Here is a 20,427-nt window from a genome sequence, read left to right on the forward strand (position 1 = left end):
CATTTTTAGACGTTTTCGTGGATCCATGTAATCGGGGATGGTTTTGACTACGTTGTTTTCTGTAAGCGAAACTTTTCAAAAAACACACTCTAAGATTTAGTTAATTATAACAACACAAGTGCTTACGCAGTGTTATTTACCCATTGCATTTTTGGGTGCTTTATTCCTTTAATTGAGTGTATTTGTGTGTGTTTTGGTGCAGGTGGAGGATTTTGAGGAGGAGGCCATGTTTCGCACCGGCTGTAAGGAATACTTCTGGCTGCTCTGTAAACTCATCGACAACATCCACGTGAAGGACGCCAGTCAGACCACTCTGCTGGACCTGGACGCCCTGGCCCGACACCTCGCCGACTGCATCCGCAGGTCAAACACGCTCCTTCTGCTCCCATTACTGGATGAGTTTCGGTTATGCTTGGACACCTTAAAATCAAACTGAAATAATAGTAATTAAAGGGGTGGTTGATTATGATTTCACTTTTCTAACTTTACTTAGTGTGTAATGTTGCTGTTAGAGCATAAACAACATATGCAAAGTTACAATGTTTAAAGTTCAAAGCAAAGGGAGATATTTGCTTTTAAAGAAATTGTTTTTTTAATTAACAAGCTGTTAAAGCTCCGCCCACTGTGCCGGAAGTAGCAGCTCATTTGCATTTAAAGGGTGTTTTTGCTCACCCTCAAAAAGGGACAATTTTAGCATGCTATATAAAAATATCTGTGGGGTATTTTGATCTAAAACTTCACATACACACTCTGGGGACATCAGAGACTTATTTTCATCTTGTAAAAGGGGTCATTATACCACCCCTTTAAGCAAAAACGATCTTTTATGTGCTATTGGACAGTTTTGTACAGCATGTCGTCGTTTTTCCACTTGCAGTCGTGAGATTTTGGACCAGCAGGACGGGGCGATCGAGGACGACGGTCTGACGGGTCTCCTGCGTCTGGCCACCAGCGTCCTGAAGCACAAGCCCCCGTTTAAGTTCTCGCGGGAGGGTCAGGAGTTCCTCAGGGACACGTATGACCTGCTGTTCCTGCTGCCCAGCCTGAAGGACCGTCAGCAGCCCAAATGCAAGAGTCCCGCGGCCCGCGCCGCCGCCTACGACCTGCTGGTGGAGGTGGTGAAGGGTTCGGTGGAGAACTACAGACTCCTGCACAACTGGGTCATGTCGCAGCACATGCAGGGTGAGCAGGACATCTCATTGACTTGTGTTGTTTTAAATTAAGTGATTCGATTTTTTTTATTCTTACCCCTTAATTTAGATTAAGATAACATTAGAGACAACTAATAAAGCTTTTTTTATTAGTAAGGATGTCCTCATAAATTGGTTTTGTTATGGGTTTTTTTTTAGCTCTCATAAGCATTAAAAGACATGCAGGAAGTTGACATGAAATACTTCAGAAAATTCACATTCTGCCCTCAATTTACTCCATATTGCTTTAAACTACTTTAAAGGGCTGAGAATCGATTCCATCAAGGGGAACCGACTCATTTAAAACCTTTTTCATTTCAACAAAGCTTATTCTTAATTTGCCTCTCATCCGTGATTAGAAGTCCAATTAATTTCCACGAAAAGGTTCTTTTCCGCTAGATCGTTTCACAGTGATTTTACAGTGAAACTGGCTATGTTGAGCGCTGCACGGACTTGTAAGAGATAATAGATCATGATGTGATCGAGGGGTCTTGATCTTATTTCCATTTTAAATAAAATGGTAGTTTTTTTTTAACCTTTCTTTCTATTAGCCAATTATAATTCTTAAAGAAAACGTGTCGCGAGCACAGATCAGTGGACGAGACTTGCTATAGTAAAAAACACAACTTCCACATGCATCTGATTGACAGATAAACCACACGCTCTTATATCAGTGTTGTTTTTATTAATGTTCTGGGTATTTAATTTCAGTGTAGAAATAAAAGCTGAGCTATGACCCATTTCAGGGGCAATACAGCCAAAATTACAATTTAAAATCAATCAGAGCTATAGAAATGTATCTTCATATTACAAATAAAGCTTCAGATTATGAGAGGGCAACTTTCTAAGACCTTTATCCTGTGGTCATGGCGAGATTAGGATCCTGCATGTCTAATCTAAAAAAAAAAAAAAAAATCGAAAACAACAGTGAATCGACTTCTGTTGAAATCGAAAAGCTCTACCTGTAGCGTCATTGTTTTGAATAAGCTCATTTATGAATGATTATTAATGAAATTATTAATAAAATTAATGAACATGTCGTCATTCTGTGTTGATTTGCTGTTTTAGCGTCTCACGCTCCTTATAAGTGGGATTACTGGCCCCATGATGATGTCAGAGCCGAGTGTCGTTTCGTGGGATTGACTAACCTGGGCGCCACATGTTACCTGGCCTCCACCATCCAACAGCTCTACATGATCCCAGAGGCCAGACAGGCCGTCTTCACTGCTAAGGTGAGTTTATGAAATTATGAAATATATGCACGTGTGCACACTAGAGGTGGGAATCTTCAGTCATCTCACGATCCGATCCGATTCCGATTCTGGGAGTCACGATCCGATTCCAGAACGATTCTTTATCTACCCCCCCCCCATTAATTAATTAGTTTACATAAGTAATTAAGTAGTCTATTTTTTTTTTATAATTACAAATAAAATAAATAAAACATTAAAACAGTTTTATTTTAAGAATTTTAAACTAATATAACTTCAAACCATATAAATAGCAAATAATAAAGAGAAGCATAGAAACAAATGACAAAGAAACAGAAGAGTGCTTTCAGTATTTAAGATTATCTGAACATTTTCCATTCAAGAACTGTGAGTGATTTATTTTCATCATACTTTTGTTTTTTACTTTGACATCTTATTAGACTGAGATATATTAGATATCTATTTAGCTGCATTCACGCTCGGATCTCTTTTTAAATACAAGTAGTAATGTGGTTTGTCCTCACCGTTTAATCCCTTAAGACATAACTTGCTGTGTTTACGTTCATTTTGCACAAGTATATTAAACCACTTACACGGAGTCGCACAGCCGCATGCGCGAGCAGTCAACACAAACAAAGCGCGCATCAGCATTTGAAACTGAAAGCAGCCTTCTGTTAGCGAGGTTCATATTTTAAATATATAAGTCCACTGCATTCCAAACCACATAAACGATGACTTCGTAAAGCATTTTTAAGGAGAATATCGACGCGCGAGACAGCACACTTCAAGTGTAACATCAAACAGAGCGCGCGCGCGTCTCTCACAGCGCATCCTGTACAATGAAGCCTGTGAATGTCCTTTTAATTCGTTTCAACCTTTCCGAACTTTATTAAATATTATTTTACTGAAGGTACGTGTGTGGGGAATTGTTGGCAAGCAGAAGACGGGTGTTTCTAAAGCAAACTCTGCGTCATCGCACATCTGGTTATAAACTAAGCTCAGAATCGATTCTGAAATTCTCAGAATCGATCCAGAATCGTTGGAGAGAGAATCGCGATGCATCGATGGATCGATTTTTTTCTCCCACCACTAGTGCACACCTGTGACCTTGCATCAATTGCAACCATAAACTGCCCATAATTATGCAAATTAACTGTTACTTTAATGTATTATTAGCATTGATTATTGAAAATTGGTGTCATATCATATTGCTGCCGTGATATAAAAGCGGTAATACATGAGGTCATGCGCTACCATGGTTCGACCACCATTAAAATGATTTAAATGTACATTCTCTGCTGGCCAAATAACATGCGTACAGTAACATGTATTTTATCTTAAATGGTTTGAGATGTTTGTGCATTGCAGTGATGCTTGTGTCTGTTTATTTACAGTATTCAGAGGACATTAAGCATAAGACCACATTGCTTGAGCTGCAGAAGATGTTCACTTATCTCATGGTACGTGACCGTCTTATTATATGTGCTAGTAATCTGATCTCATGACCTGTAGGTGTGATGTTATTTCACTGTTTCTGCATGTGCAGGAGAGCGAGAGGAAAGCGTACAACCCTCGTCCCTTCTGTAAGACCTACACGATGGACAAACAGCCTCTGAACACTGGAGAGCAGAAAGACATGACCGAGTTCTTCACCGACCTCATCACCAAGATCGAGGAGATGTCTCAGGACCTGGTACGACGTGTGTGTGTGTGTGTTTAAAGTCGAAACAGAAGTTGAGAGAGAGAGAAACTTTAGTTCCCTATTGTGAAACGGCTTCTCAAGGAAGAACAAATGCAGGGCGTGGCTTGATTTTGTCCATGGGGAATTGATTTGATGGTTGTGGTTTGCTATTGGTCGATGTCATTTGAGTGACAGGTTGCTCCGCCCTCGTCATCAGAGAAGAGGAGATGCAAGAGGGAGGGGAAGTTATTTTCATTAAAGATTATGAGGGCTCATGAGTTTAAAAAATGATGATGTGCACGGATAAATTTATAATATTTATAATAAATACTCCAATATTTCATAAAAAAACAAGAATTGTCCATTTTGATTTCATGGTGACTTTAAGAACCGTTTTGAGTGTGTTTAATGAATTAGTCAGAGATCTAATAGTTGTGTGTTTGTCGTTTCAGAAAAACACAGTAAAAACACTGTTTGGAGGCGTCATCACCAACAATGTAGTTTCACTGGTAAGATTGAGCTGTTTGATCCTGCAACTCTCATATGGATGTGTCTTTTCTGAAAGAGAGAGGTCATGGATGAGCATTTTCATTGGATATGCGTGTGTCTGTGAGTTTGCATATGCACATTTGAATTAATCTCTCGTTCTGTGTGTGTGTGTGTGTGTAGGACTGTGATCATGTGAGTCAGACGGCTGAGGAGTTTTACACCGTGAGATGTCAGGTGGCCGATATGAAGAACATCTATGTGAGTGTTTCTCATTTACACACACACACTCTCTCTCTCTCTCTCTCTCTCTCTCTCTCTCTCTCTCTCTGTACAGGTCATTAAAAGAAAAGCTTTAAAGGCTTTACTACTTTTCAGATAAGAACAAATGGGTTTTTCAATGGCTGATTTTTTAAATGTTTCCTCTGATTCTCAGTATGTGATGGTTGCTTTGCAAAGTACGAATAGTTATTTGTAGTTGCTAGCCCTAAAGCGCTGCATCATTTCAACCTCACCACAGCAAGTTTGGTGTTTATATACTTAATATTTGATTACTGAGACTCTAGTGGCATCGCTCAGTTGTGTTGTGTATTATAGTAAATTGCACATTGTAATTGGATTGTGCATTTTCAGAAACACTATTTTATTCAACATGTCCCTGTATTGGTTGTTACAGGGTTGAAGGCCAGTGAAAAAAAAGAATAATAATAACCTAAACTAGCAAATGTCATCGAACCACACTACATTATTTACAGTCATTGTTCTTGTACGTTGTGCCAAGAAAAATATTTTATGTATAAAAATGAATTCCTATGATTTTGCCCGCCACAACGGAGTTGAACTATTTAGCTTGATGAGGTCAAAATAAGTGTAAAACGTAATAAAAATCCTGAAAAAACTTATTTCTATTTAAACCTTGTTGTCAACAAGAAAATAATGTTGTCACTATATACACAGTGTATACATGTGAACAAAACAACCACCACTGTCAAACGATATCAGCCTGTAATCCTCTGATCTGTGTGTCTGTGTTTCAGGAGTCTCTGGATGAGGTGACCATTAAGGACACTCTGGAGGGTGATAACATGTACACCTGCTCTCAGTGCGGGAAGAAAGTGCGCGCTGAGAAACGGTACGGTTCCTCTGTTCTTCCTCTGAGAGCTGAAATCTTTCTGTCAAGACCCCTGAATCTCATGACTGTCTCTCTCTGTCCCTCAGGGCATGTTTTAAGAAGCTCCCGCGGATCTTGAGCTTCAACACCATGCGCTACACGTTCAACATGGTGACCATGATGAAGGAAAAAGTAAACACGCACTTTTCTTTCCCGCTGCGGCTCGACATGACGCCGTACACCGAGGACTTCCTCATGGCCAAGGGAGACCGGAAGGAAGGTTTCCGTGACGAAGGTGATGCAAAAGTGGCGGAGAGTTACGAGTACGACCTCATCGGTGTGACGGTGCACACGGGCACGGCAGACGGCGGCCATTATTACAGCTTCATCAGGGACATCGTCAACCCACACGCTTACCGCAATAACAAATGGTGATTAATCACATTATTCTCTTTAAAACACATCAGTGAATTACAATGTTATGCATTTAGAGCTATTGAATAATTGTAACCCAAAGTTGGTTATTGGTAATTGACCTTCATACGTGACCTTGGATCACAAAACCAGTCACATGTCGCACGGGTATATTTGTGGCAATAGCCAACAATACATTGTATGGGTCAAAATTATCGATTTTTATTTTATGCCAAAAATCATTGGGATATTAAGTAAAGATCAAGTTCCATGAAGATGTTTAGTAAATGTCCTACTGTAAATATATAAAATATTTATTTTTGTGAGTGAATGCAGCACAATCGCCAACATAAATGTACAACTTTAAAGGAGATTTTCTCAATGTTTTGATTTTTTTGCACCCTCAGGTTCCAGATTTTCAATAGTTTTATCTCATCCAAATATTGTCCTATCCTAACAAACCACACATCAACGGAAAGCTTATTTATTCATTTTTCAGCTGGTGTATAAATCTCAATTTGACCCATGTGGTTTTGTGGTCCAGGGTCACATATGTTTGTCATATATTTTGAAGTGATGATGTCATTTCCTGTTGCAGGTACCTGTTTAATGACGCGGAGGTGAAGCCGTTTGATTCGGCCCAGCTGGCCTCAGAGTGTTTCGGTGGAGAGATGACAGTGTGTATTTTTATATTTTTCCTTCCAAATCAAGTCACCCTTTGTGCTTTTGGGATAAAGTCATTTAAATGATGATTTATGTGGTTGTAATTCAGAAATGCTTGTCTCATTTCAGACTAAAACATACGACTCTGTCACAGACAAGTTCATGGATTTCTCCTTTGAGAAGGTTGGTTTTTTTAATAGCAACAACAACAACAACAATAATAATACATTTATTATTATTTTATATATTAATTGTAGTCATTAAAGTAAAAAATACTACATATATATATATTATTGTTTAATATTTTATTATCATTATATTATTTCTAATTATTAAAGTAATAATAATAGATTATTATTACTTTTATTATTTATATTTATATATATATATATATTATAATAAAGTAATAAATAATATATTGTTTTATATATTGATAATAACTATTAAGTTAATAAGTATTGTGTTTTTATTCTTTTATTTATTTTATTCTTTTTATTATTTTATATATTAATTGTAGCTAGTAGCATAATTAATGATACATTATTTATATATTATTTTATATAATTATACATTATTGTTTATCTATCTAAATAAGTCTCCCTCAAGATTTGTTCTTGTAAAATGCTTTGGAGCGTGAGTAAGGTGTGTGTGTGTGTGTGTGTGTGTCAGACCCACAGTGCCTACATGCTGTTCTATAAGAGAGTGGAGGTGGAGGAGGAGAATGGGAAGGACTTTAACTTCGACATTTCTCCGGATCTTCTGGAGGTACAGACTTCACTGTATATCACCCTCAGTCTTCCTGCACACACCCGTCAGGCTGAGCTTATCTGACGCTTCATCTCTCTCTCTCTCTCTCTCTCTCTCTCTCTCTCTCTCTCTCACACTCTCTCTCTCTCTCTCTCTCTCTCTCTCTCTCTCTCTCTCTCTCTCTCTCTCTCTCTCACACAGTGGATCTGGCACGACAACATGCAGTTTCTCCAGGACAAGAACATCTTTGAACACACATACTTTGGGTGAGAGAACAGTAGAGCAGTTTCACAAAACCTCTTCTCTTCTCCTTCTCTTTTCTTCCCCTTCCTCATCCTCTTCTCTTCTTCATCCTCTTCCCTTCCTCATTCTCTTCCCTTCCTCATCCTCTTCCTCTTTCCTTCCTAATCCTCATCCTCTTCTTCATCTTCTTCCTCATCCTCTTCCCTTCCTCATACTCTTCCCTTCCTGATCCTCTTCCTCTTCCCTTCCTGATCCTCTTCCTCATCCTCATCCTCATCCCTTCCTGATCCTCTTCCTCATCCTTTTCCCTTCCTGATATATATATCTATATTTATTAATACATATTTAATTTAATATATATTTAATGTTTAAAAAATGTAAAAAAAAACATTTCACATTTTGATTTTTTAAATTGTTTTTACATTTTATTTGACCTGTGCGCACATTCTCATTTACTTTTCTTGCTTAATTCTTTTCTTTTCTTTTGCTATTTCTCTGTAGTTTCATGTGGCAGCTGTGCAGCAGTATTCCCAGCACTTTACCAGATCCTAAATCAGTGTTGCTCATGACGGCGAAGGTTAGTCTGTCCACATGAACATCTTTATCAGAGCAGATGATGAAACTTGATCATCTATACTCTTGAGTTATTGTCCACGGGGAAATATTGAGGTTCATATTTTTGGATATTAATTAAAATAAGTAATTTTCCTCTCCTCTTCTCACAGCTCAGCACGTCGTTTGTTCTGGAGACGTTCATCCACTCCAAAGAAAAGGTGAGATGTCGTTGTTCTGTTTTCCCTGTTGTAGCTTACAGGACAGACCTGATGCTGTTTTCTGTGTTTGAAAGTTGTTTTTTGTTGTAAGTTCATCTTGTGCTTATTTCTCTCAGCCCACAATGCTGCAGTGGATCGAGCTCTTGACCAAACAGTTTAACAACAACCAAGCTGCCTGCGAGGTAACACACACACACACACACACACACACACACACACACACACACACACACACACACACACACACACACACACACACACACACACACACACACACACACACACACACACACACACACACACACACACACAGTTTGAGGACATTGCATAGACTTCCACTGATTTTATATCATGTTAATGATATTTTCTATGGCCTAAACCAACACCTACTCCTAAACCTACCCTTCACAGAAACACTAGATTTTAATAAAAAACATGTTTTAGCCAATTTATAAGCCTTTTTAACTAGTGAGAACCAGTAATATGTAATAGGACCTCACAAGAATAGCCAAACCTGCACACACAGAACTTCCAGCTTCTTGTTTCCCAGCGTCTTCTGCTCTGGAAAATCACTTTTAAGCCAAATGAATGGAGAGGGTTGGTGAAATCAGCACTGTTGAATTAATACAGTGTGTAATTTTTTTGTGGGTAATGTGTCGTGTGTGTGTGTGTGTGTGTGTGTGTGTGTGTGTGTGTGTGTGTGTGTGTGTGTGTGTGTGTGTGTGTGTGTGTGTGTGTGTGTGTGTGTGTGTGTGTGTGTGTGTGTGTGTGTGTGTGTGTGTGTGTGTGTGTGTGTGTGTGTGTGTGTGTGTGTGTGTGTGCAGTGGTTTTTGGATCAGATGGCAGATGATAACTGGTGGCCCATGCAGATCCTCATCAAGTGCCCCAATCAGATCGTACGACAGGTGAGTGTTACCAAAGTCCCTTTCAAGGAAAGTCTGTTCACTCGGCGGCCATATTTGCACCGCCTGTGGGCAGCCATTTCAGGCATCCAAGTCTTATTTGTTTTAATGGGGGAAACCTGAAATCTCAAAAAATGCTTACCATAAATATTGTTTTTCATCATAATTTGAGTGCACCATCTTGGTATATCTGAAGTCTTTGGCGTAACACTTTTACCTGGCTATTTAAATGTAATTTTTATTTATCATTATTAATAATATTAACAGAAAACCCCACACCCTACCCCTAAAATAAACATTTAGCATGTTTACAGTAAAAAAAACTCTTTTAAAATAAACACTGCTGTGACGTTTCAGATGTTCCAGAGGTTGTGTATCCACGTGATCCAGCGCCTCAGACCGGCTCACGCTCACCTATACCTGCAGCCGGGCATGGAGGACGGGTGTGTTTCTTTCTCTTTAATTCACTCTCTCGCTCTCTTCCTCTGGAGCCTGCCAACTAACCATCCTGCCCTCATGTTTCCAAACCCATATGTGCTGTTATATTGTGTGTGTTTTGGTCTGTCTGCAGCTCTGATGACATGGACGGGCCGGTGGAGGACATTGGCAGCCGCTCCTGTGTGACGCGCTTCGTCAAAACACTGCTGTCAATCATGGAGCACGGAGTGAAGCCACACAGTAAACACCTGACCGAATACTTCGCCTTCCTGTACGAGTTTGCCAAAATGGGAGAAGAGGAGGTAGCCATCCCTGTATTTATTTATGTATTTATTTATTTATTATAAATCTTTACTTATAAATGTTTATAAATGTTTTCATTTTACTAATTTAATTTAATTTTTTATTAATTATTTGCATATTTTTCTTTAATTTTTTCTTTATTTTACTTATTTTATTTGTATGTATTTTTTTATTTTACGTATTTAATAATTTATTTATTTTAATATTTATTTTTATTAATTTTTATTTATTTTATAATATTTTATTTTATTTTACTTAATGTTTTTTTATTCATTTTACTTATTTAATTAAATTTTTTACTTAATTACTTTTATGTATTTTTTTATTATTTCATTTTATTTTAATGTATTTCTTTGTTTTATTTATTTTATTATTTTATTTTACCTATTTCCTTTTATTAATAATTATTTTACTCAGTTTATTTTATTTATTTTATTTTAATTCATTGTTTTACTCTTTTTTTAATGTATTTTATCTATTTATTTTTCTTAATTTTATTTTTATTTATTTTTTACTTATTTAAAGGTGCATTGTGTAATATTTAGGAGGATTTGTTGACAGAAATGCAATATCATATACATAACTGTTTTCAGTGGTGTTTAAAGACCTTACAATAAACAGTTATGTTTTTATTACCTTAGAATGAGTCATTTCTATCTACATACACCATACGTCCCCTTACATTGAAATGGCCATTTTGTGCCTCCATGTTTCTACGGTGGCCCTAAACGGACAAACTGCTCTACAGAGCGTGTTTCGTCACTGTGTTGTTCTTAATGCAAAGAAGCTAGCTAAAGTTAGCGAACAAAACACTGACACAATGATGAACAAGTAACAATAATATTCGCAATAACATATCGTTTTACTGAATAATTAAGTAAACCTAATTTCTTAATTTATATTAGTAAAGAAACCTCATTACTGAACTGTCTACTCTCTGCTGTCTCTGACAATGATCTTTTCCTGTCGGCCACCGTAACTTCTGTTGGTTGCAATTCGTAACCTCACCACTAGATGCTGCTAAAAATTACACACTGCACCTTTAATTTGATTATTTATTTATTTATTTTAATTAAGTAGTTATTTATTTATTTTACTTATTTAATTTTATTTTTATGCATTTATTATTTTTTACAAGTTTTCTTTATTATCTTCTTTTTCATAATTCCTTTCTTCTTTTTGTCCTCACAGAGTCAGTTCCTCTTGTCTTTGCAAGCCATCTCTATAATGGTGCATTTCTACATGGGCACTAAAGGACCTGAAAATGTGAGTACCGTTTCCTCAGGGTAGTCGATCTCTGGTTCCCTGATCTCAAATAATAACTTGAATCTCTGTCTCAGCCTCAGGTGGAGGTGTTATCTGAGGAGGAGGAGGGCGAGGAGGATGAAGAGGAGGACATCCTCTCGCTGGCAGAGGAGAAGTACCGGCCGGCCGCTCTGGAGAAGATGATCGCTCTCATAGCTCTGCTGGTGGAGCAGTCCAGATCTGAGAGGTACGCACTGAAGTATTAACACACAAACACTGAAGTATTTGGATTAATCTCACAAAAATATCTCATATATCACCCGTAATGGGTCATATTTCACCCCAAAATCATTTACAGAAAATTAAGCCTATATTGGAGCTGTTAAAAGTGTAATTTCTGTGCCATTAGCATCACTAACCAGAGTTGCAAAACATTGCATCAGTTGTTTTTACTGTAATACAGTATAAATAAATGTCTTTATAATTGAGGCTTTGTCTTGGTAATATCTAATGGTGTGATCATTTGTCTCCGTCTATCTGCAGACACTTGACTCTGTCTCAGAGTGACATGGCCGCACTGACCGGGGGAAAAGGGTTTCCCTTTCTGTTCCAGCACATCAGAGACAGCATCAACATCAGACAGACCTGCAACCTCATATTCAGCCTCTGCAGATACAACAACCGTCTGGCAGAACATGTAAGATGTCCCAATGAGGGCATACCATAGACTTCTAGTATAACGCTAATTATAACAGCTATAGGTTTGTAACACAAACCCTACTCATAATCGATGTTTTGCACATTTAGAACTAAAAATATAACATTAGTTTATTTTAATCTTTGAGTCTCTGGATGTCCTCATAGAGAGACTCAAAGATTAAAATAAACAAAATAATGTTATATTTTTAGTTCTAAATGTGCAAAACATCGATTATGAGTAGGGTTTGTGTTACAAACCTATAGCTGTTATAATTGGCTTTATACTAGACATCACATATACATCACATATACACTGCCGTTCAAATGTTTGAGGTCTTTAAGATTTTTTTCATGTTTTTGAATTCAGTCTCTTCTGCTCATCAAGGCTGCATTTATTTGATAAAAAATACAATAAAAATAGTATAATTGTGAAAAATTATTGCAATTTAAAATAACAGTTTTCTATGTGAATATGTTGTGAAGTGTAATTTATTCCTGTGATCAAAGCTGTATTTTCAGCATCATTACTCCAGTCTTCAGTGTCACATGATCCTTCAGAAATCACTCTAATACGATGATTTGATGTGCAAGAAACATTTATTATTATTATCATGCTGAAAACAGTTTCAACAACTTAAATATTTTTGGTTGAAACTGTGATATATATTTTTCAGGATTTTTTTGATGAATAGAAAGTACAAAAGAACAGCATTTATCTGAAACAGAAATCTTTTGTAACGTTATAAATGTCTTAACTGTCACTTTTGATCAGTTTAATGCATCCTTGCTGAATAAAAGTATTAATGATTGACCTCAAACTTTTGAACTGTAGTGTAGCTTAGTTCTTGGGACAGATGTTGTCTGTTGAAAGCTAAGCATCAACACAATATATCAAAGTGTAACATGCGTTCTCATGGTTTGTGTTCTTCTGTCGGTGTAGATCGTGTCAATGCTGTTCACCTCCATCGCTAAACTGACTCCAGAGGTAAAAACAAATCTCACAACCATTATTGTTTCATTTTTTAATAGCTACACACACTAACTTTGTGTGTCGTGTCTGACAGGCAGCCAATCCGTTCTTCAAGCTGTTGACGATGCTGATGGAGTTCGCTGCTGGTCCTCCGGGAATGCCCTCGTTTGCGTCCTACATCCTGCAGAGGATATGGGAGGTAAATCGACCCATCATTCCTATACCTTCTCATAGTGCTGGGTGGTGTGATCAAAAATTTATATCACTGTTTTTCTAAATTATACCGGTTTCATGGTATATGATGGTATTATTATTTTTCAAGCATGACTGGGTGTTAACCACATGTTCTACTGATTGAGCGAGGAAATACTCCAGTAGATTGACTTAGAATGCACTATTTTACTGTCATGAGTAAATATTGAAGGAAACAATCCACACTAGTTTTAACACAGGTTTCCAAGGCCCCACAAAATGATGCTGTTTACAAAGAGGCGCTTTAGGAGTGACAGAAATAGTGGTTTCCCTTGTAACGGATGAACACAAAGCGGTTTCCCCGGTAACGGCTGTACACAAAGCGGTTTCCCCGGTAACGGCTGTACACAAAGCAGCGCCGCGCTCATAAACGCTGCTTTATCAGGAAAGATAAAGAAAGATTAAATGAAAATAACATCGAAACTTTTCTAGAGAGAGTTCCCTTCAAAGATACATTCATATAGAAACACCCGCGCCGCGTTTTGACTTTGAAACGTGCAGTGCTCATGTTTGTTCAACGATGTCAAAGCCTTTTGGAAAATATATTTGTGGGTGGCAGTGTTGATATTGTGAACCAATGTATGGGAAACACTAATATAATTTGACAGCTATCAATTATAGTTTAACCCATCCATCTTCATCACACTTAGTAACACATACAGCTGTGCATCATCACAACCCACATCCCAACGCTGTGCGACATACACCGGTATTGCGGTATATTAAATATTCATATCATTGCTAAAATAAACACCGGTATTTGGTATGAACTGATATACCGCCCAGCACTATCTCACTGCTCCACTGAAACAGTGCTATATACACGAGTCATGAGATGTGTGTCGATGATGAGTTGTGGGTGTTTGGAGAACTTCAGATGTTGCGTCTGCCTCACTGATCTGAGCGTGTAATCCCTGTGTGTCTGCGTCAGGTGATCGAGTATAACCCGTCTCAGTGCTTGGACTGGTTGGCCGTCCAGACTCCTCGTAATAAGCTGGCTCACAGCTGGGTCCTGCAGAACATGGAGAACTGGGTGGAGAGGTTTCTGCTGGCGCACAACTACCCACGTGTCCGAACGTGTAAGAACAGACACAATCTACACAACACTACACACACACATATATATACGCTATTGGTCAGGTTAATATTTATGAAAGTCTCTTCTGCTCACCAAGGCTGCATTTATTTGATCATAAAAACAGTAATATTGTGAAATATTATTAGAATTGAAAAGAAAGCTGAATTTTTATCTTAATTTCTCCAGTCAAATATGAAGCAGCACAACTGTTTTCAACACTGATAATAATAATAAATTTCTTGAGCATCAAATCATCATATTAGAGTGATTTCTGTAGGATCGTGTGACACTGAAGACTGGAGTAATGATGCTGAAAATTCAGCTTTGATCACAGGAATAAATTACATTTTAGCATTTATTCACATAGAAAACAGCTATTTTAAATTGCAATAATATTTCACAATATGACTGTTTTTAAAGGGATAGTTCACTTTGAAATTAAATGTTGGTATGTTTTAGCTTACCTCAAGGGCATCCAAGATGTAAGTGTCTTTTTTTCCGCAGTAGTTTCAATTTTGATATTTTTAGGTCAAACCGTTCTTGTCTCTCAGTTCTTAACGAATGCCGTAGCCAAGGCGACATCTAGTGTATATATCTATGCACCAGTCTGCGCACACGTCACACACCAGTATGCGCTCGCGCCCTCAGATCACTTGAACGTGGCTGTGTTACAAGAGGTAAAAACGATATAAATGCTGTTCGTTTTCTCACACAAACCGCTCGTTTCGTGTCTTAGGCCATCAATGTGTTCTTACGATGGGGAATTGTTTAATTTGGACGATGGGGAATTGTTTTAATTTGGACTCTGTGCATGCTCTTTGAGACAGTGACCACAGACCTGCATTATATGACTGACAGACAAGAACGGTTTGACCTAAAAATATCAAAATTGAAACTACTGCGGAAAAAAAGACACCTACATCTTGGATGCCCTTGAGGTAAGCTAAAACATACCAAAATTTAATTTCAAAGTGAACTATCCCTTTAATGTATTTTTACCAAATAAATGCAGATGTGGTGAGCAGAAGAGACTTTTCTAAACACATAAAAATCTTACTTGTATAAATAAACTCGCTACACAAATGTCTGAATGTGCATTAGATAACATTTTAAGTGTTCAAATGCACATTTAAAGCATTATCATTTTGTTTTATCTTTATTTTTCCTGGTAAAATGTCAGATTATTTCGTGATTTCTTCAATGCATTTCCCTCTCAGCCGCGGCGTATCTGCTGGTGTCTCTCATCCCGAGCAACTCCTTCCGTCAGATGTTCCGCTCCACGCGCTCGCTCCACATCCCCACGCGGGACCTCCCGCTGAGTCCCGACACCACCGTGGTTCTGCACCAGGTCTACAACCTGCTCCTGGGCCTGCTGGGCCGGGCCAAGCTCTACGTGGACGTGCCCGTGCACGGGACCACCAAACTGGTGCAGTACTTCAGCTTCATGACCTACTGCCTCATCTCCAAAACAGAGAAGCTCATGTTCTCCAGCTACTTCATGGACCTCTGGAACCTCTTCCAGGTACTTCACATGAAGATTAAGGCATTTTTTAGGTGCTCGTATGATGAATCGGAAGTTGCAATAGTCTTTTCTTCCCTGTTGTGACGTATATCCGAGTGAAACGGCTTCTCGAACAAGAACAAATGCAGGGCGGGGCTTGATTTTGTCTGTGGGGAATTGATTGGATGGTTGTGGTTTGCTATTGGTGGATCTCATGTGAGTGACAGGTTGCTCCGCCCTCACGCCAGTAAACACATCATCAGAGAAGGGAAGAGATGATGCTGCAAGAGGGAGGGGAATTATTTTAATTAAAGAGTATGAGACGCATGAATTTAAAAAATATGATGATGTAGATATTTAGTTAATTAAATCACAGCTTGCACGATTTGACAAGCCTTATCGTGATATTGATTTTATTTGGAAATCTTGTGCAGCCCTGCTCTTATTATGTCTCTCTCTCTCTCTCTCTCTCTCTCTCTCTCTCTCTCTCTCTCTCTCTCTCTGTCTCTCTCTCTCTCTCTCTCTCTCTCTCTCTCTCTCTCTGTCTCTCTCTGTCTTTCTCTCTGTCTTTCTCTCTCTCTCTCTCTCTCTCTCTCTCTCTCTCTCTCTCTCTCTCTCTCTCTGTCTCTCTCTCTCTCTCTCTCTCTCTCTCTCTCTCTCTCTCTGTCTCTCTCTGTCTTTCTCTCTGTCTTTCTCTCTCTCTCTCTCTCTCTCTCTCTCTCTCTCTCTCTCTCTCTCTCTCTCTGTCTCTCTCTCTCTTCTCTCTCTCTCTCTCTCTCTCTCTCTCTCTCTCTCTCTCTCTCTCTCTCTCTCTCTCTCTCTCTCTCTCTCTCTCTCTCTCTCTCTCAGCCCAAGTTATCAGAGCCGGCCATCGCCACTAATCACAACAAGCAGGCTCTTTTGTCCTTCTGGTATAACGTCTGCGTGGACTGCAGCGAGAACGTGCGTCTCATCGTCCAAAACCCTGTGGTCACTAAAAACATCGCCTTTAACTACATCCTGGCGGATCACGACGATCAGGAGGTGGTGCTGTTCAACCGCGGGATGCTCCCGGCGTACTACGCCATCCTGCGCATGTGCTGCGAGCAGTCTCCCGCTTTCACCCGCCAGCTGGCGTCGCACCAGAACATACAGTGGGCCTTCAAAAACCTCACGCCCCACGCCAGCCAGTACCCAGGGGTGAGTGCAGACCGTTTCCAGAGATGACATAAGAAACATGTCTTTTTCTTTCACTACAATAGAGTTGAAAGGTTTGGAGTTGGTCAAATTTTTTAATGTTTTTGAAAGTCTCTTCTGCTCACCAAGGCTGCATTTATTTAATCAAAAATGCAATAAAAACAGTAATATTGTGAAATATTGTTACAAGAACCGTTTTCTTTTTGAATATATTGTAAAATGTAATTTATTCCTGTGATCAAAGCTGAATTTTCAGCATCATTACTCCAGTCACATGATCCTTCAGAAATCACTCTAATATGATGATTTGATGCTCAAGAAACATTGCTGATTATTATCAGTGTAAAACAGTTGTGCTGCTCATAAAAATAATTGTATTAGGATTCTTTGAAAGCCTTTATTTGAAATAAAACTTTTGTAACCACATTATAAATGGTCAATTTAATGCATCCTTGCAGAATACTTTTTTTTTTGTTGATATTTATATTTTAGATATTTAATATTGTTGTTTAATGGTATTGCTAGAAAATAATGAAATCAAACAAATCAGTGTCTGTATCGCTCTGTGTAGATGTGTCCCAAATTTTGAAAACAGGGTTTCAAAGTAAAATGTAGAATAGAATAAAATAAAACTGTGTATAATAATGCTGTAAATAAATTTCACATTCATTTTCTCATTTACAATGTATGTAAATAACACATTTTTAGTTTGAGCTCCTTTTTTTTTTTTAAGCCTATTTTAATGAAGAGTGTCTGTTTCTGTCTGAAGTTGCGCTTCATCTATTATTGAGGTTAATTCAGTTCCGTCAAGTAACTCTGTTTGTTCTTTCTCTGCAGGCGGTGGAGGAGTTGTTTAACCTGATGCAGTTGTTTGTAGCTCAGAGGCCTGATATGAGAGAGGAAGAGCTGGAGGACGTGAAGCAGTTCAAGAAGACCACCATCAGCTGTTACCTGCGCTGTCTGGACGGACGCTCCTGCTGGACCACTCTCATCAGGTACACACACACGCTCTTTAAAACCTCGCAGAACATTTTTACACGCCATTTGCGATCCTACTTAGGTGCTGTTTACGTAAAAACTTTTATGCGTTTTGGCCATTCGTTTACACGACAGCGGCATATTAGTTGCCTGAAAACGCAAACTTTTGAAAACGGGTTTCAAAGTGCAAGTTTTTGAAAACGGTCTCCGTGTAAACAACAAAAACGTGAATCTGTGAAGACGATGACCTCATGCACATGCGTATTATGTGTTCAGTCTATTGTGTTTCATCGCCATCTAATGGCCTGGCAGCAGAATACAGCGTTTTTAGTCATTTTTGTGGATCCATCTGAATAGGAATTGTTTTAACAATGGTGTCGCCTGTACGCGGAAAACTCAAAGGAAAAACTTCTGCGTTTTAAACATATCGTTGTCATGTGTGCTCTCAGTGCCTTCCGTATCCTGCTGGAGAACGATGAGGACAGACTGCTGGTGGTGTTCAACAGAGGACTCATCCTGATGACTGAGGTTTTCATGCTCTTCATTCACTCTCTTCATTCATCTGCATATTTTAATGGACTGTCTTGTACAACTGAATATTTCTGTGTCTGTAGTCCTTCAACACTCTGCACATGATGTACCATGAGGCCACCGCGTGTCATGTGACCGGTGATCTAGTGGAGCTGCTGTCCATATTCCTGTCTGTTTTAAAGGCAACGCGACCCTACTTACAACGTAAAGGTAGTACGTTACCCACAATACACCATGCACTTTAAACTGGAGTTATAGGATTATCCTTAATGCACCTTAAATAAACAACTCCAAAGTACCCCGTTACTCACAATGCCCCTTATGGAATACAAAAGTACACATTTACACTTAAACATGCAGTACAAATGTACTCATTACCCATAATGCACCTGAACGCTATTTGATGCTAAAGTACCCATTACCCATAATACACCTCCACGTATAATGCAGTGGCATTCCATTACCCATAATACACTTTTAACGTGCAATACAAAAGTACTCATTACCCATAATACACCTTAACGTGCAGTACAAAAGTACTCATTACCCATAATACACCTTAACCTGCAGTACAAAAGTACTCATTACCCATAATACACCTTAACCTGCAGTACAAAAGTACTAATTACCCATAATACACCTTAACGTGCAGTACAAAAGTACTCATTACCCATAATACACCTTAACGTGCAGTACAAAAGTACTCATTGCCCATAATACACCTTAACCTGCAGTACAAAAGTACTCATTACCCATAATACACCTTAACCTGCAGTACAAAAGTACTCATTACCCATAATACACCTTAACCTGGAGTACAAACGTACTCATTACCCATAATACACCTAAACGTGAAGTACAAAAGTACTCATTACCCATAATAGACCTAAATGTGAATATAAAAGTACTCATTAACCATAATACACCTTAACCTCCGGTACAAAAGTACTCATTACCCATAATACACCTTAACGTGCAATACAAAAGTACTCATTATCCATAATACACCTTAACCTGCAGTACAAAAGTACTCATTACCCATAATACACCTTAACCTGCAGTACAAAAGTACTCATTACCCATAATACACCTTAACCTGGAGTACAAACGTACTCATTACCCATAATACACCTAAACGTGAAGTACAAAAGTACTCATTACCCATAATAGACCTAAATGTGAATATAAAAGTACTCATTAACCATAATACACCTTAACCTCCGGTACAAAAGTACTCATTACCCATAATACACCTTAACCTGGAGTACAAAAGTACTCATTACCCATAATACACCTAAACGTGAAATACAAAAGTACTCATTACCCATAATACACCTTAACCTGCAGTACAAAAGTACTCATTACCCATAATACACCATAACCTGCAGTACAAAAGTACTCATTACCCATAATACACCTTAACCTGCAGTACAAAAGTACTTATTACCCATAATACACCTTAACCTGCAGTACAAAAGTACTCATTACCCATAATACACCATAACCTGCAGTACAAAAGTACTCATTACCCATAATACACCTAAACGTGAATACAAAAGTACTCATTACACATAATACACCTTAACCTGCAGTACAAAAGTACTCATTACCCATAATACACCATAACCTGCAGTACAAAAGTACTCATTACCCATAATACACCTTAACCTGCAGTACAAAAGTACTCATTATCCATAATACACCTTAACCTGCAGTACAAAAGTACTCATTACCCATAATACACCATAACCTGCAGTACAAAAGTACTCATTACCCATAATACACCTTAACGTGCAGTACAAAAGTACTCATTACCCATAATACACCTTAACCTG

General features: G+C 38.3%; 1 protein-coding gene across 1 annotated transcript in view; it reads left to right on the forward strand.

Annotated features, from left to right (window-relative positions):
* The window catches only part of usp34 (ubiquitin specific peptidase 34), a 58,291-nt gene that overhangs the window by 31,098 nt on the left and 6,766 nt on the right, over positions 1-20,427 (forward strand). Inside the window, exons 38-67 of the mRNA XM_079895895.1 lie at positions 203-363; positions 878-1,182; positions 2,259-2,422; positions 3,796-3,861; positions 3,948-4,094; positions 4,535-4,591; positions 4,752-4,829; positions 5,606-5,700; positions 5,787-6,110; positions 6,692-6,770; positions 6,886-6,939; positions 7,426-7,521; positions 7,705-7,769; positions 8,248-8,323; positions 8,472-8,519; positions 8,636-8,701; positions 9,344-9,424; positions 9,779-9,864; positions 9,993-10,161; positions 11,354-11,428; positions 11,503-11,654; positions 11,951-12,104; positions 13,047-13,091; positions 13,171-13,275; positions 14,260-14,407; positions 15,624-15,928; positions 16,757-17,086; positions 17,921-18,078; positions 18,511-18,589; positions 18,676-18,802. Of these exons, the coding sequence (XP_079752021.1) occupies positions 203-363; positions 878-1,182; positions 2,259-2,422; positions 3,796-3,861; positions 3,948-4,094; positions 4,535-4,591; positions 4,752-4,829; positions 5,606-5,700; positions 5,787-6,110; positions 6,692-6,770; positions 6,886-6,939; positions 7,426-7,521; positions 7,705-7,769; positions 8,248-8,323; positions 8,472-8,519; positions 8,636-8,701; positions 9,344-9,424; positions 9,779-9,864; positions 9,993-10,161; positions 11,354-11,428; positions 11,503-11,654; positions 11,951-12,104; positions 13,047-13,091; positions 13,171-13,275; positions 14,260-14,407; positions 15,624-15,928; positions 16,757-17,086; positions 17,921-18,078; positions 18,511-18,589; positions 18,676-18,802 (3,895 nt within the window). The remainder of the gene's footprint in view (positions 1-202; positions 364-877; positions 1,183-2,258; positions 2,423-3,795; positions 3,862-3,947; positions 4,095-4,534; positions 4,592-4,751; positions 4,830-5,605; positions 5,701-5,786; positions 6,111-6,691; positions 6,771-6,885; positions 6,940-7,425; positions 7,522-7,704; positions 7,770-8,247; positions 8,324-8,471; positions 8,520-8,635; positions 8,702-9,343; positions 9,425-9,778; positions 9,865-9,992; positions 10,162-11,353; positions 11,429-11,502; positions 11,655-11,950; positions 12,105-13,046; positions 13,092-13,170; positions 13,276-14,259; positions 14,408-15,623; positions 15,929-16,756; positions 17,087-17,920; positions 18,079-18,510; positions 18,590-18,675; positions 18,803-20,427) is intronic.

Source organism: Squalius cephalus (assembly GCF_949319135.1).
Source record: "Squalius cephalus genome assembly, chromosome: 2".
NCBI classification, from domain to species: domain Eukaryota; kingdom Metazoa; phylum Chordata; class Actinopteri; order Cypriniformes; family Leuciscidae; genus Squalius; species Squalius cephalus.